The sequence below is a fragment of the Abramis brama genome (genome assembly GCF_963993115.1).
Source record: "Abramis brama genome assembly, chromosome: 2".
Lineage (NCBI taxonomy): Eukaryota > Metazoa > Chordata > Actinopteri > Cypriniformes > Leuciscidae > Abramis > Abramis brama.
Window position 1 is genome coordinate 14802309 of NC_139964.1, and position 12759 is coordinate 14815067.

General features: G+C 37.5%; 1 protein-coding gene across 1 annotated transcript in view; it reads right to left on the reverse strand.

The window, feature by feature from the left end:
- Positions 1-2551: 2551 nt before the first annotated feature.
- Positions 2552-12759, reverse strand: part of metrnlb (meteorin like, glial cell differentiation regulator b) — an 11531-nt gene continuing 1323 nt past the window's right edge. Inside the window, exons 2-4 of the mRNA XM_084106786.1 lie at positions 9690-10075; positions 5904-5963; positions 2552-3078 (exon numbers count right to left, since the gene is read on the reverse strand). Of these exons, the coding sequence (XP_083962912.1) occupies positions 2765-3078; positions 5904-5963; positions 9690-10075 (760 nt within the window). The 3' untranslated portion in view covers positions 2552-2764. The remainder of the gene's footprint in view (positions 3079-5903; positions 5964-9689; positions 10076-12759) is intronic.

The window sequence follows — 12759 nt, forward strand, 5'->3', positions numbered from 1 at the left end:
TTGTAACATAACGCTGGTTTGCATAACAATGCTGATTTGTAACAATGCTAATTTGTAACATTGCGCTAATTTGTAAAAATAAGTTGATTTGTATCAATGCTGATTTGTAACATAACACTGATTTGTAACATAACGCTGGTTTGTAACAATGATGATTTGTAACATAATGCTGATTTGTAACATTACACTAATTTGTAACATTAAGTTGATTTGTAACAATGATGATTTGTAACATAACGCTGATTTGTAACAACGTTGATTTGTAACGACACTGATTTGTAACAACGCTGATTTGTAACAATGCTCATTTGTAACATTACGCTAATTTGTAAAAATTTTGTTGATTTGTAATAACGCTGATTTGTAGCATTACTGATTTGTAACAGCGCTGATTTGTAACATAACGTTGATTTGTAACATAACACTGATTGGTAGAAAACACTTATCCAGATATTACTAATCATCACTAGGGGGGCAGAAATGCACCAATCTGGCAATGACAAAACTGACTTTGTTTACTTGCATGTTCTCGAAGTTATAGTGAATGATTTATCGGTGCATGCTTTTCCAAAAAAAAAAAAAAAAAAAAAGTTTGAGAGAACATTCAGTGCAATAAAATGAATGTCCAACACGTCAATAATTTAGGAGTTTATCCGTGGACTCATGCTGGAGTCACACACGGGTCCAACAATTCAACTTGGCAGTAATATGCGGAAAAACAGTAAAGCGCTGAAGAAAGGTTCATATTTCACATGAAGAAACTTTGTTTTCAGTGTCACACACGGTTAATGAGACTGGCAGTGTTGTGTAACATTTTTGTAAACTCTTAACTTATAATAGGCTAAAGGTGGTAAAAAGGTGAACACCATCAACAACATGAAATGGCATCTGCAATGTATTCAGCTTTTGTAATGCAATGCTTTTCTTAGCATTATATTTTTTTAGACAGAAATAAAGTTGGACAGATTTGTTCGGTTACTATTTCAGTGCCCATGTGGCCTTGGTTATGTTTGTAGAAATGAGTGGAAAAATCTGTTACACTTTATGACTCTAAAATAATATTATTTCTTCAAAATAATAACCACTGATGAGCTGCAACTTATAATGCCAAGGCATTTGTTAACCCAGCAAACACAGAAGGTTACTCTAATATAAGAGATTCCCTCAAATGTCTCATTAAAGCGGATGTGAAGATATCAACATGTTGAACCTGCTTTGACAGTAAGGGTTAGATGAATACTGATTTTTACATCACACGAAAGCGAGGCTGTGAGGAATAGACGTACATCTCTTCAGTGGGTTGTGCTGTTATTTAAAGTGTTTATTTTTAGGTTTTTAGATTGTTACTTCAACAATACCTTTCAGTAGACCAAAATCATCTGACAATAAGCTGTGGAGAATTATAAGTGATCTAGGAGCTTTATGCAGCTTTTTACAGCAGATGCCATTGCAAACACGGTAAGTCTGTCCCTCACAGCCTCGCTTTCATACCGGTCTCCCCAGACAGCAACATAGTTTCGGCCCAGATCCGGTCCACATCTGGGCTGTGTAGAATCCAAGTGTACCAGATGTGGGCCAGACTTGGGCCGACACTATGTTCTGTCTGGGATGGTGCTGCTCTGAATAAGGTCTATAATGGCGCTTGGGTAACGTTTCTTAGGGCTGGTGAGACACGGGCAGTGGAATGGGGAAAAAGAGCTGAAATTAAGCGCTGTGTTTATATGTGAATGTAACGTGGGATGGGAAAAACTATTACACTGCACTATGACACCAGGCTTGTGTAGCTGGAAGCTTTCGCACGATCATTTGAAAATGTTGCAATTTTCTCCACATTTGAGAAGATTAACAGAAAACACTCACATACAGGTTTCTATAAAGAGTGTTTTATTCCAGACTCGTTCTGAGTCCAAGGAACAGAAAAGGCAACTCAACAAACACACATACAGCATAAACACACACAAACGCACATGTGAACACACTCCAGACGTCAGTCAGAAGAATCGACCGCTCTATAACTATAAACAAAGCTTTTAAGAAAAGCACCGCCATCCTCTCGCAGCAGGCAAGAGCTCATGATACACACACACAGTGTTACGACACACTTTCTCTGTATCGGTTTCAGACGTATGAAATCAGACAGAAAGCAAGAACAGCAACTTTAGGAGGATTCCTGACTGAGATCTGTCCATCTGGAACCACTGTAGATCCCATTCCCATCTCAGAAACCCGCCAACAGCACATCCAGGCCTGAGTTCACCCCAAAATCAACACAGATAAACAACAAATCATATTCTGCATAAACAAAATTACAAAATTAAATTGTGACAATTATCGTCTCATGACAATAAAGACAAATATCCCCAATTTTTATGACAAAAATACGAACACATTCTAATTATTATTTAGTACTGCAAATATATGTATAAATATTTTACTATTTAAATACTGTGTTAATATTTTAATATTATTATTATTGCCTAATAATAATAATTGTAAAATAATATATAATAAAAAAATATTATAATTATAACAGTAATAATATTTTTTTTTTAAAGTATTTAAATGTTGAGTGAAATATTTATACATAATTGCAGTACTGAAAATAATAAATGACAAATTAATCAAAATAAAACATAATTGAAAAAGTAAAACATCTGGATGCAGTGCGGTGCTGAGAATGTGTTTTGTAAGATAAACTGTTTAAATATGATTTCTCTTGATTTCGGGGTGAAATGTTTCCCTGATCTTGCAGTGTGTGTGTGTCTCAGTCTGTGTGTATGTGGCAGGGGTTGGTTCCCGCGCGGAGAGCGGAGCGGTACAGTGTGCTGAAGTGTGTGTACAGCGGAGCACACGTGACCCAGGGCTCTCCGAAGCGCAGGTGTCCTGTGAAGAGGAACTCCTCCTGTCCCGCGCGCGGCTCACAGCGCACCGGCATCTTCACTCGCCCCGTCCAGCGCCCGCGCACCGACACGAACACACCGCTCTTCTGACGATACACACGACTCAACCACAGCAGCACAGACACCTGACCTTCATCATCATCATCATCCTCCACGTGATGAATCCTGCCGCGCACCGCTGACACACACACACACACACAGCATTAACTACACAATGTTTTCATCATCTGAAACATGCACCACTTATATGTGACCCTGGACCACAAAACAAGTCGCACGGGTTTATTTGTGGCAATAGCCAACAATACATTGTATGGGTCAAAATTATCCATTTTTATTTGATGCCAAAAATCATGAGGATATTAAGTAAAGAATGTTCCATGACGATATTTTGTACATTTCCTACTGCAAATATATGAAAAATCGATTTTTGTGAGTGAATGCAGCACAATCGCCAACATAAATGAACAACTTTAAGGGCAATTTTCTCAATGTTTCGATTTTTCTGCACCCTCAGATTCCAGATTTTCAATAGTTGTATCTCGACCAAATATTGTCCTATCCTAACAAACCATACATCAATGGAAAGCTTATTTATTCAGCTTGACCCTTGTGACTGGTTTTGTGGTCCAAGGTCACATGTTGTAAATTTGCTTATATTATGCATTTAATGTCACGCATGCAAAACATTTATATTCATGCCGAATACAAGAGCCCAAGTTTATTGTGTGTAACGCGTTTTCCAGACACTGGTAGTTTAATTTTACAACTATAAAATAAACTTCTCATAATGTTGCAGTAAGTGTTTTTATAATATTTAAACAACTAAAAATAACACAAAAACAGCTTTTTGTAATGGTTATTTTGACTTTCAGCTAGTGGATTATAATAAACGCTGTTATAATGAACGCCACTGTAATTTATGTTTGTTTTAAACTTGTAGTTTTCATTCTTGTTCTGAACATTGTTCAGTTTAAAGGATTTGTTGTGAAGTGAGAGGAGCTAAAATACATGTTTACAGTGTTTAATATATATTTTTTTAAATTAAAAAATTTTTTTATTTACTTACTGGTATTTTACATTATTAATCAATGCAATAATAAAATATGACTTTTATATACCAATGCGAATTATCTGTTATTTTTCTCACAACAATGAGACTAATGTGTTGACAAATATGTTCTAAGAATGTTTTGCTAATGTTCCTATTAAGTTTTTAAAACATTCTCTTAATGTTAAAAATGTCCAAAAATTTTTAAAAACGTTTTTTTTTTCTTGGTTATTTGAACGTTGCGTGAACATTCCATTTTATCATCTTCAAACATTATGAAAAAGTTACTTTGGAATGTTCTCTGAAACAAGCAGTAGGGGAGAGGCGGGACGATTGAAACGCGGGACGGATGAAACACTGAGATTTCCTTGAAAACCACTCACGTCATGTACGTCAAATTTCGTCAGCACGTACAGCACGCAATGCCTACCATACCCGCGAAAACATTTCTTCTTTACGTCGTGCCGTTTTGGAGTTAAAGCCGCAAAGCTGTTTTTGAGTGCTGTAAGTGAATTCTTTCGTGCGGTACTTTTTTTTGACTGACAAGTTGGGTTTATTGTTTCATGTGCAATTGTAATGATAATGCGGCAGGTGTATTAGTACTGCAACACACCCTTAAGTGTGCAATATCAGAGTTTTTTAGTTTAAGGGCAAAAGAGGTTTAAATGACAGGAGGCGCTGTCGGGACGGTTGAAACAGTGTTTCAACCGTCCCGCCCGCGCGTCCTGCCCGTTAAACCTGGTCATAGCCTATACTGTTCATAGATTCATATACTGTTTCTAGACTTGTGTTTCTTTTAATGCAAATTAATTTTCAATTACAAAACACATGCTATCTCTGTAATAATCATCAATTGTCCAATCTTCAATCTTCAATAAATGTAATTTATGGTCTTCTGGTTGACCTCGTTTTCTTCATAATAACAGGCTATTCAACTAGCAAACACTCAATATGACTCAAGGAAGAAATGTAAGGAAATTAATTGTAAACGGATTTGTTTATCTTCGTCAAAATAGCCTATTAGAAAGATTACAAAATGCGCATAGGCTTATCGCCGATTATTTATTGGGCGACAGAACAAAAATGGTTAATATGAACCTTTAAATTAAAATAAATTACAAAATATGTTTGTAACAATATGTACATAAGTTACTTGTCAGATATTGTTCACAAAAATAAGCATTAGATGAATAGTTGCCGTTTAAACTGTTATGTTTCATCCGTCCCACCCCTGTGTTTCAACCGTCCCGCACAGGCGGGACGATTGAAACAAAGCACAACTCCCGTTCAAAGTCAAATTTTACTTAAATCATTCTATATTTGTACCGAATAACACATGATACTAAGAGAACACATATGTGAGTTGTTAATCACAAAAAAAAGTTAGATCAAAATCCAACTAAACTGTTTCAGAAAAAAAAAAAAAAAAAAAGCTCCATTATTGATGTATAAATAATGTTTTTGTGCTAAAGTTTTGAGAACATTGTTAAAGACCAGATAACTTTGAACAAACGTTCTATTAACGTTACACTCTAAAAAATGCTGGGTTGTTTTAACCCAATGTTGGGTCAAATATGGACTAACACAACGTTGGGTTAAAAAATGCAATTTAAAAATGGACAAACCCAGCCGTTGGGTTACATTTTTAATGTAACCAATGCAATTTGTCCATTTTTAAATTGCATTTTTGTCCATTTTTGATTTTGTCCAAAATGCAATTTGTCCATTTTTAAATTGCATTTTTAACCCAACGTTGTGTTAGTCCATATTTGACCCAACATTGGGTTAAAACAACCCAGCATTTTTTAGAGTGTACTGGAAAAACATTTGTTCTAAACCAGAATGTCAGTCAAAGTTCCTTTTGCTATATTATAGTCAGGTGCAGCTTATGTTCTGGAAGATGCGGTAAATGATGACATCTCAGGAGGATAATACGGTAAATAGTTTCTTACCAAAGTCGCTGGTGCAGAGCGCCATGAGCAGCTGGTCATCAGTGCAGGGTCTGCATGCAGCTGAAACACACACACACACACACACACCTTACATTAGTGTGACACACTTCCTCCTCAGACACGTCTGCGTCACACACACACACTCCAGCTGTGCCTGAGCTCCTGTGACCTCTGACCTTTGCCCTCTGACCCCGTCTAGATAGTGTTATCATCATTATAATCATCAAACCCAGGGGTCTCGACTGAGTGATAACACACAGGGCTGTGACACAAACAGATGTGCGTTTAAAAAGGCTTTTAAGCTTGAATTGTAAATAATACAAATATTCAAAATTAGGTTCTGGGAACCAAAATGATTCCTCAAAACAAATGCATAAAAAATTATATTTTAGTAACATTTTTTAAAGATGCACAGTTTAACATTACAGTAGCATTAATGTGGTTTAATGATTTCAAAATGACTATATCATTATTACAAAACTGTTGCATCAGCTGTCATGTTTCGAGTGAGTGAGTCAGATGCTCAGATGAATCACATCTGATGATTCAAACGAATCAGGAATGAATCAAACTACAGTGGTTGCGCTGCATGTTTGCCTTTGAATGTTCTCACAAAGACAGTATGATGGAGAGACATTGTCTGTTTATCGTCTCATCACAATCTGTTAAGACTCACACTCTGAGTATCATGTAAATGTTAAGCATTTCCTTCAGATTCGCCTTTAGGACAAAAGCATTTGTGAAAGTAAATGTAAATGATTTAACACAAGCTCACTCAGACACACTGAAGCGTCTCTTTCAACACTTCCTCCCCCACTCGCCCTGATCACACAGACCTCAGATCAGCTGTTCAGACAAACATTACAACACTTACAACTCACAGAACCTTCCTCTAATCAGAGAGTTTGGTTAGTTTGTTGGAAACAATAAAGTAATGTTCCTTAAAGGTTTTATTTTTACAATGATTAAAAAAAAAAACTTTTTTTATTTACAGGTATTTTACATAATTTCTGACTGTAATAATACAACGTGACTTGTACTTGTGATGTGAATGTGACTTATCTTTGTTATTTTTGTGTGACTTCCCAGCCAACAGGAATATAATATTTTGCTAAAATCATGAAAACATAATATCTGAACGTTCTCTGAACATTATGGGAACGTTAACCTTCGCTTTTGAACCTTCGCCTAATGTTAGTGTTTGCTTCCCATTTGTGGGAACCATATAATAATGGCCTTCCAAGGTATGATTTTTTTATATTATAAAAAAAAGTTCACAGTATAAAAAAATAAAAAAATTAGACAACAAAATAAATGACACAGTACATTCTCAAATGGTTAAAAATAACACACAAACAAAGTTTTTGTAATGGTTATTTTTAGGTTTTAGATTTATATTGTTGAATCACTTTTTACAGAAAATTATCTAATGATTATTTTTAAGTTTTATTTATAAACCTTAATTGTTCAATATAAATTGCAAAATAAAATTAGATTAAAATTAAAATTTACACAATTTGTGAACGCTGCGGACTTTAGTTAAAGTTGAACAAAAAAAAAAAAAAAAAAAAAAAAATTGATAGCCATATGATGAAAATATTTAAATTTGTTCAGAGATTTGAGTCATATTTTAAGTCATATTGTCTACGCTTTCTGGTATGTTTTGCCCTTTTGGAGCTTGAGCATGTGTAAATCAGGGTCAACTTTCATTGCTCAAGATATTCTTAAAAACTCTTTTCACTGACACACACACACACACACACACACACACACACACACACACACACACACACACACACACACAGTGAGTGAGACCAGCAGGTGAGGAGCTCAGGACACCTCAGGACTTAGATGTTTATAAAGACAAACCATCTGGGAACGTTGTGTGGGAAACAGGGAAAAGAGAGGGGGAAGGGAAACGGAGGAAAGACTCGGATTCTGGACGGAACACCAGCTATCTGCGCAGCTAACACTAACATGTTTCGCTAACGGTCCCATTGAGTTAAGAAAACATCGGTTATGAATGTTCTATGAATGTTCTTGAAAGTTCTTGAAAATTAAGGGAACATTCCATTTGGAACATTATTAGAATTTTTGAAACAAGTAGTAACATTTTTACGTTTTTAGAACATTATTCCAGACTTTAAACGAACATTCTGTTAATGTTACTGGAAGAACGTTCTGAGAACATTCCCTGTTAGCTGGGTCTATGTGGAGAAAAGGGTATTTGAGCATTCAGACTGTGATCCTCTACAGACAGCTGTGTGTTATCCGATTATAAATCCCTCCTGAAAGCATTCAGCTCGTCTCTCCTGAACTGCAGCTTTGATGTGAAACTAGCCGAGTGGACTGTGATTGACAGCTCTACAGTCTGCTTGACCCCGCACACCTCTTGATTACACTGTTTATTATCTTCTGTCAGGCTGAACATGGAGCGTCGGGGGGGCGATGTTCTGTCTGGGCTTCAGATTTAACAGGGTCATTTACTACCTCTCTAAACCAGTCTTTCATGAGGATGACGGCCATTTGACAGTGTTGTTATTCGACCCCCAACTCTCACTCTCTCTCTCTCTCTCTCTCTCTCTCTCTCTCTCTCTCAATTCAATTCAAATGAGCTTTATTGGCATGACTTGTACAGTATTGCCAAAGCATTGGCCATTACATAAGCAATGAACAAATAATCAATAAAGTCAATAAATCAATCAGAAAAAAGATAAATATTAGATGAAAACCTTAAACTTAAAACAAAAAATAGAAACGGAAGTTGAAGCACAAAAATTTCTGAAACTTAAATAATAATAATATAATAATAAATGTAAATAAATAATAGAAATATTAAACTAACAAAAAATTACAAAAACTTAAAAAAAAAAAAAAGCTAATACAAAATATTAACAAATACTATAGTATATAAACTTGAAATACGAAAAAGTAAGTGAATATTATTGTTTTTTTTCTGTATTAGACAATAATATTATTGTGCATTGTTAAATAGGTGCATATAAATAAAATACATTTTGTGTGTGTTCAATTGGTAAAAAAAAAAAAAAAAAGTGGAAACGTCTGATTCTTATTACTAACTTTATTTTGATTCTTGACTGGGAAAAAAAAAATCATATTTTAAAGGCATTTCAGACACAATGCATAAATATGGAGAACAAGATTGAATATCATAAGAAAAGTCTGTAAAAATAGGGTCCAATATACTGTGTTAATATGAAGAACTTTTTTTCATATTGATTTTTCATATTGAGTACCGGTATTTTGAATTACACATTGCATTATTGTGTTGTGTTTTAGGGTTGAAGGAAATGTGTGTAAACTTAATGCGTTGATGCGTTTTTATGATGGATAGATGCACTTTTATCATGGATAGATGCACTTTTATCATGGATAGATGCACTGTATGATGGATAGATGCACTTTAATGATGGATAGATGCACTTTTATGATGGATAGATGCACTTTAATGATGGATAGATGCACTTTTATGATGGATAGATGCACTTTAATGATGGATAGATGCACTTTTATGATGGATAGATGCACTTTTATGGACTTCAAAACAGAAACGGCCATTCACTGCCATTATAAAGTTTGGAAGAGCCAGGACATTTTTTAATTTAACTCAGATTGTTTTCGTCTGAAAGAAGAATGTCATATACACCTAGGATGACTTCAGGGTGAGTAAAGGCTAGTAGGCAGAACCTGCCGTTCCTGCCGAACCTTCCCATCAGAACCTTTTTCGTTGTTCTCCAGATTTTGTGTCGGGTGTGTGAGCTGTACCTGCAGGTGAGTAGGGCCGGTCTCCTTGCGTCTGCGTGGGGATCAGCTGATACTGAAAGGCAGTGACCCTGCGGCTGATGTCCCGGCGCGCGGACGCCTCCACGAACAGCGCCCCCTCCTGGAGGCCGAAGCAGCGCACGACCCCGGCGGCCTGCTCCTCCTCCGACAGCAGCGGCCGCAGCTCCCCGGCCCGCTCCAGGAACAGCGTGGCCCCGCGCGAGTCCCTCCGGGGCTTCAGGCAGACGAGGAGGAGCGTGGAGGACGGCAGGTTGGGGCGCAGGTTCACGATCACGGCTCCTGTGGGATAGAGCCACTCCAGAGAGCCTTCGGCACAGCGCAGGTACACCTGCTCCACGTCCCGCGCATGAGACTCGTGCGTCAGCCCGCTGAAGACACACAACACAAGAGTTAACAGCTTCTCAACTACACACTCGCCAACCCTTCTGTGTTCCTCTTTCATTTTAGGCCCTGTTTACACCTGGAGCCCTATTTTAAGGATATAAGCGCATGGTCTAAAGCGTGTGTAATAAGCATAGCGTACGCACATTACTAACATGCTGTTAAAAAATGTTGCGCCATTGACTTTAGAGCAGATTTCAGTTGGTCAATGGCTCAGTCTATTTCAGTTCCTCAAAACAGCAATGCTTCAACAATGCGCCAGAACACACACCTGGTTCTCAGACCAGCAGCCCATGGGGCGGAAATGCATTTGCTATTTAAACAACGCGGCGCAGGGCGTGAAAAATGAAAACTGCGTCGGGCTGAAACTAGCAAAACACTTGTGTCACACTTGGTGTATGACAGGGCCCATTGTGTTAAGATGCTTTGGTCGATTGGATCACAAGTGGACAAGACTGAATACAGGTGTAAACTGTGTCTGAAACTGTTTAAGCTTGTCCACTTTTGACCACTTGAAAACACATTGCAACTGGATTGCTTTCGTAGTATAAACACTCTTGTGGTCGAATGTGTTTAAACGGCCACAAAAGACCGTCTACTCTCCACCTACTGACCTAAAGAGTAAACATTATGGGAAGAGCTCTAGCTAGACGGAGTTTATACTGGCGGCTGAAGACACAAGTTTGGTTTGAAGATGAAAAATGTACTAAACACAAAGTTCTCTCACCATTCCTGATTTCTAACAAACACTCGTTCGGCTGGTCTTGTGTCTGTGAGACCAGAAACTAAAGCTGACGCTCTCCGTGTTTTTCCATCGTCTCCGGTCGTGTTCATATGTAAACAGGGTTTGAAATGAACCTTTTCACTTACCGGCCAATTTGGCTACTACATTTTTAAGTTACCAGCCATTCAAAACTTCTACTAGCCAAAAAAATAAACCAGATTTACTATACATCACAGCTTATATATTATCAAATTTGGATTTCATACATTCATTTCTTATTCAAACTAAATCCTGTCATCCATCATCTCTTCCCTTCCTCTTTCATCCTCATCCTTTACATCAAAAATGTATTTAAGGTGGACAGATCAATACAGTACAAAGAACATCAAAGTAATGTAGGATGTTGGAAAATAACTGTCTTTTTGTGTTAACCAAGTGCTTTTTAATCTTCGCTATTGCTTCAATGCAAATGAACAAGTTATTTGTTGCGTAGTGAAGTGTGTGTTCAAGTAAGCCAAATATGAGCAGATTCTGCACAATACACTGGATTTAATATATCACGATGACTCACGAGTTGAGTATGTGCGCTAAATCTGGGCAGATTTGGCTTACACGGACTTCCCCAGCAAAGTGACTAAACATAGTGAGTAACACGCCACATTCACTAGTGATTTGACAGCATTACCCGCCACAGTTGATTTTACCCATATTTGGCATGTGTGAATATCAAACCCTGTATGTAAATTGCGTGAGTTTATTTCATCCATTAGATGGAACGATCAGAAAAATACACATTTACCCATCCATAGACCCTCCCCTCAAAGAAATCAGGACAGAAGTGGTTGAAAGTGGACAAAAGAGACGGATTAAAACACCAGGTGTAAACAGGTTTGTGTTTCTGTCGTCTACTTGTGATCCAATTGATCAAAACGCATCTTAATACCAGGAGTAAACAGGGCCTTTATCATGTGTCTTGTGTCTTGCTTCTCATTCAACACAGAGGTTCTCGTTTGTCAAATGACACATAAATCTGAGGGCTTGACAAATTGGGATTCGTGTTCAACCATGACCACCTCCTCATCTCCAAGAGCTTTCAGAAACACGAGGAGAGATCGGATGTCGAAACTGTGGGATTTTAAGTCAACCTGAAGTCTCTGAAAAAGCGTATGGTAGGAGACGATGGGTGATGTGCACATGAAAGATATCACAAGCTGTCATCCAGATGGGACATTTTCGTTTTCCCCGCCACAGCACTTTCAAGCGGTTGTGGTCGGCATATTTAGGGATGATTACAGTGTGTCTGTTTCAGATGAGATTTACACTCTACACCTGGTGAAAAGCACGACTTCTCTGACAGATTATGACCTCAAAAACAACTTTTAAAAAGCAGGATTCAATGTCCCATTTATCCAAACTCAAGTGTCTAAACAACGATTGACTGATTCTAAAACACAGATTAATGGTATTCCTGTATTTCCACCAAATATGGAGGGTTTGGATCAACACGTGGGCGAGTAGATGATGAAACTTCACATCTACAGCTGGGGTTCATGACTTGGCATTATAATTAAACTGACAGGGTTTGGTTTCTACTGAAATCAGTGCCAAATGTCCTCCAGAGAAAAAGAGCCGAGTCCCGCACACATGACCCCGAAATTCATCTGGCTTGCTTTTAATTAACGTTATTAAATCATTTTCTGGAGTCCATTAAGTCGCGGAGCGTATAATAGAGGCCAGATTCGTGCGCGGTCTGATTCAAAGAGTTAAATGAAGGAGTTGAAAGGAAAGGAAAAGTGTGAGTCAGCTACTTAAACCAGAGCACTAAAGTCAATGGAGAGAGAGAGAGAGAGAGAGAGAGAGAGAGAGAGAGAGAGAGAGAGAGAGAGAATTTGAATTTCAAAAACCCTTTATTACAAGTTTTAAAACATTTTCCAGTCAAACACACAC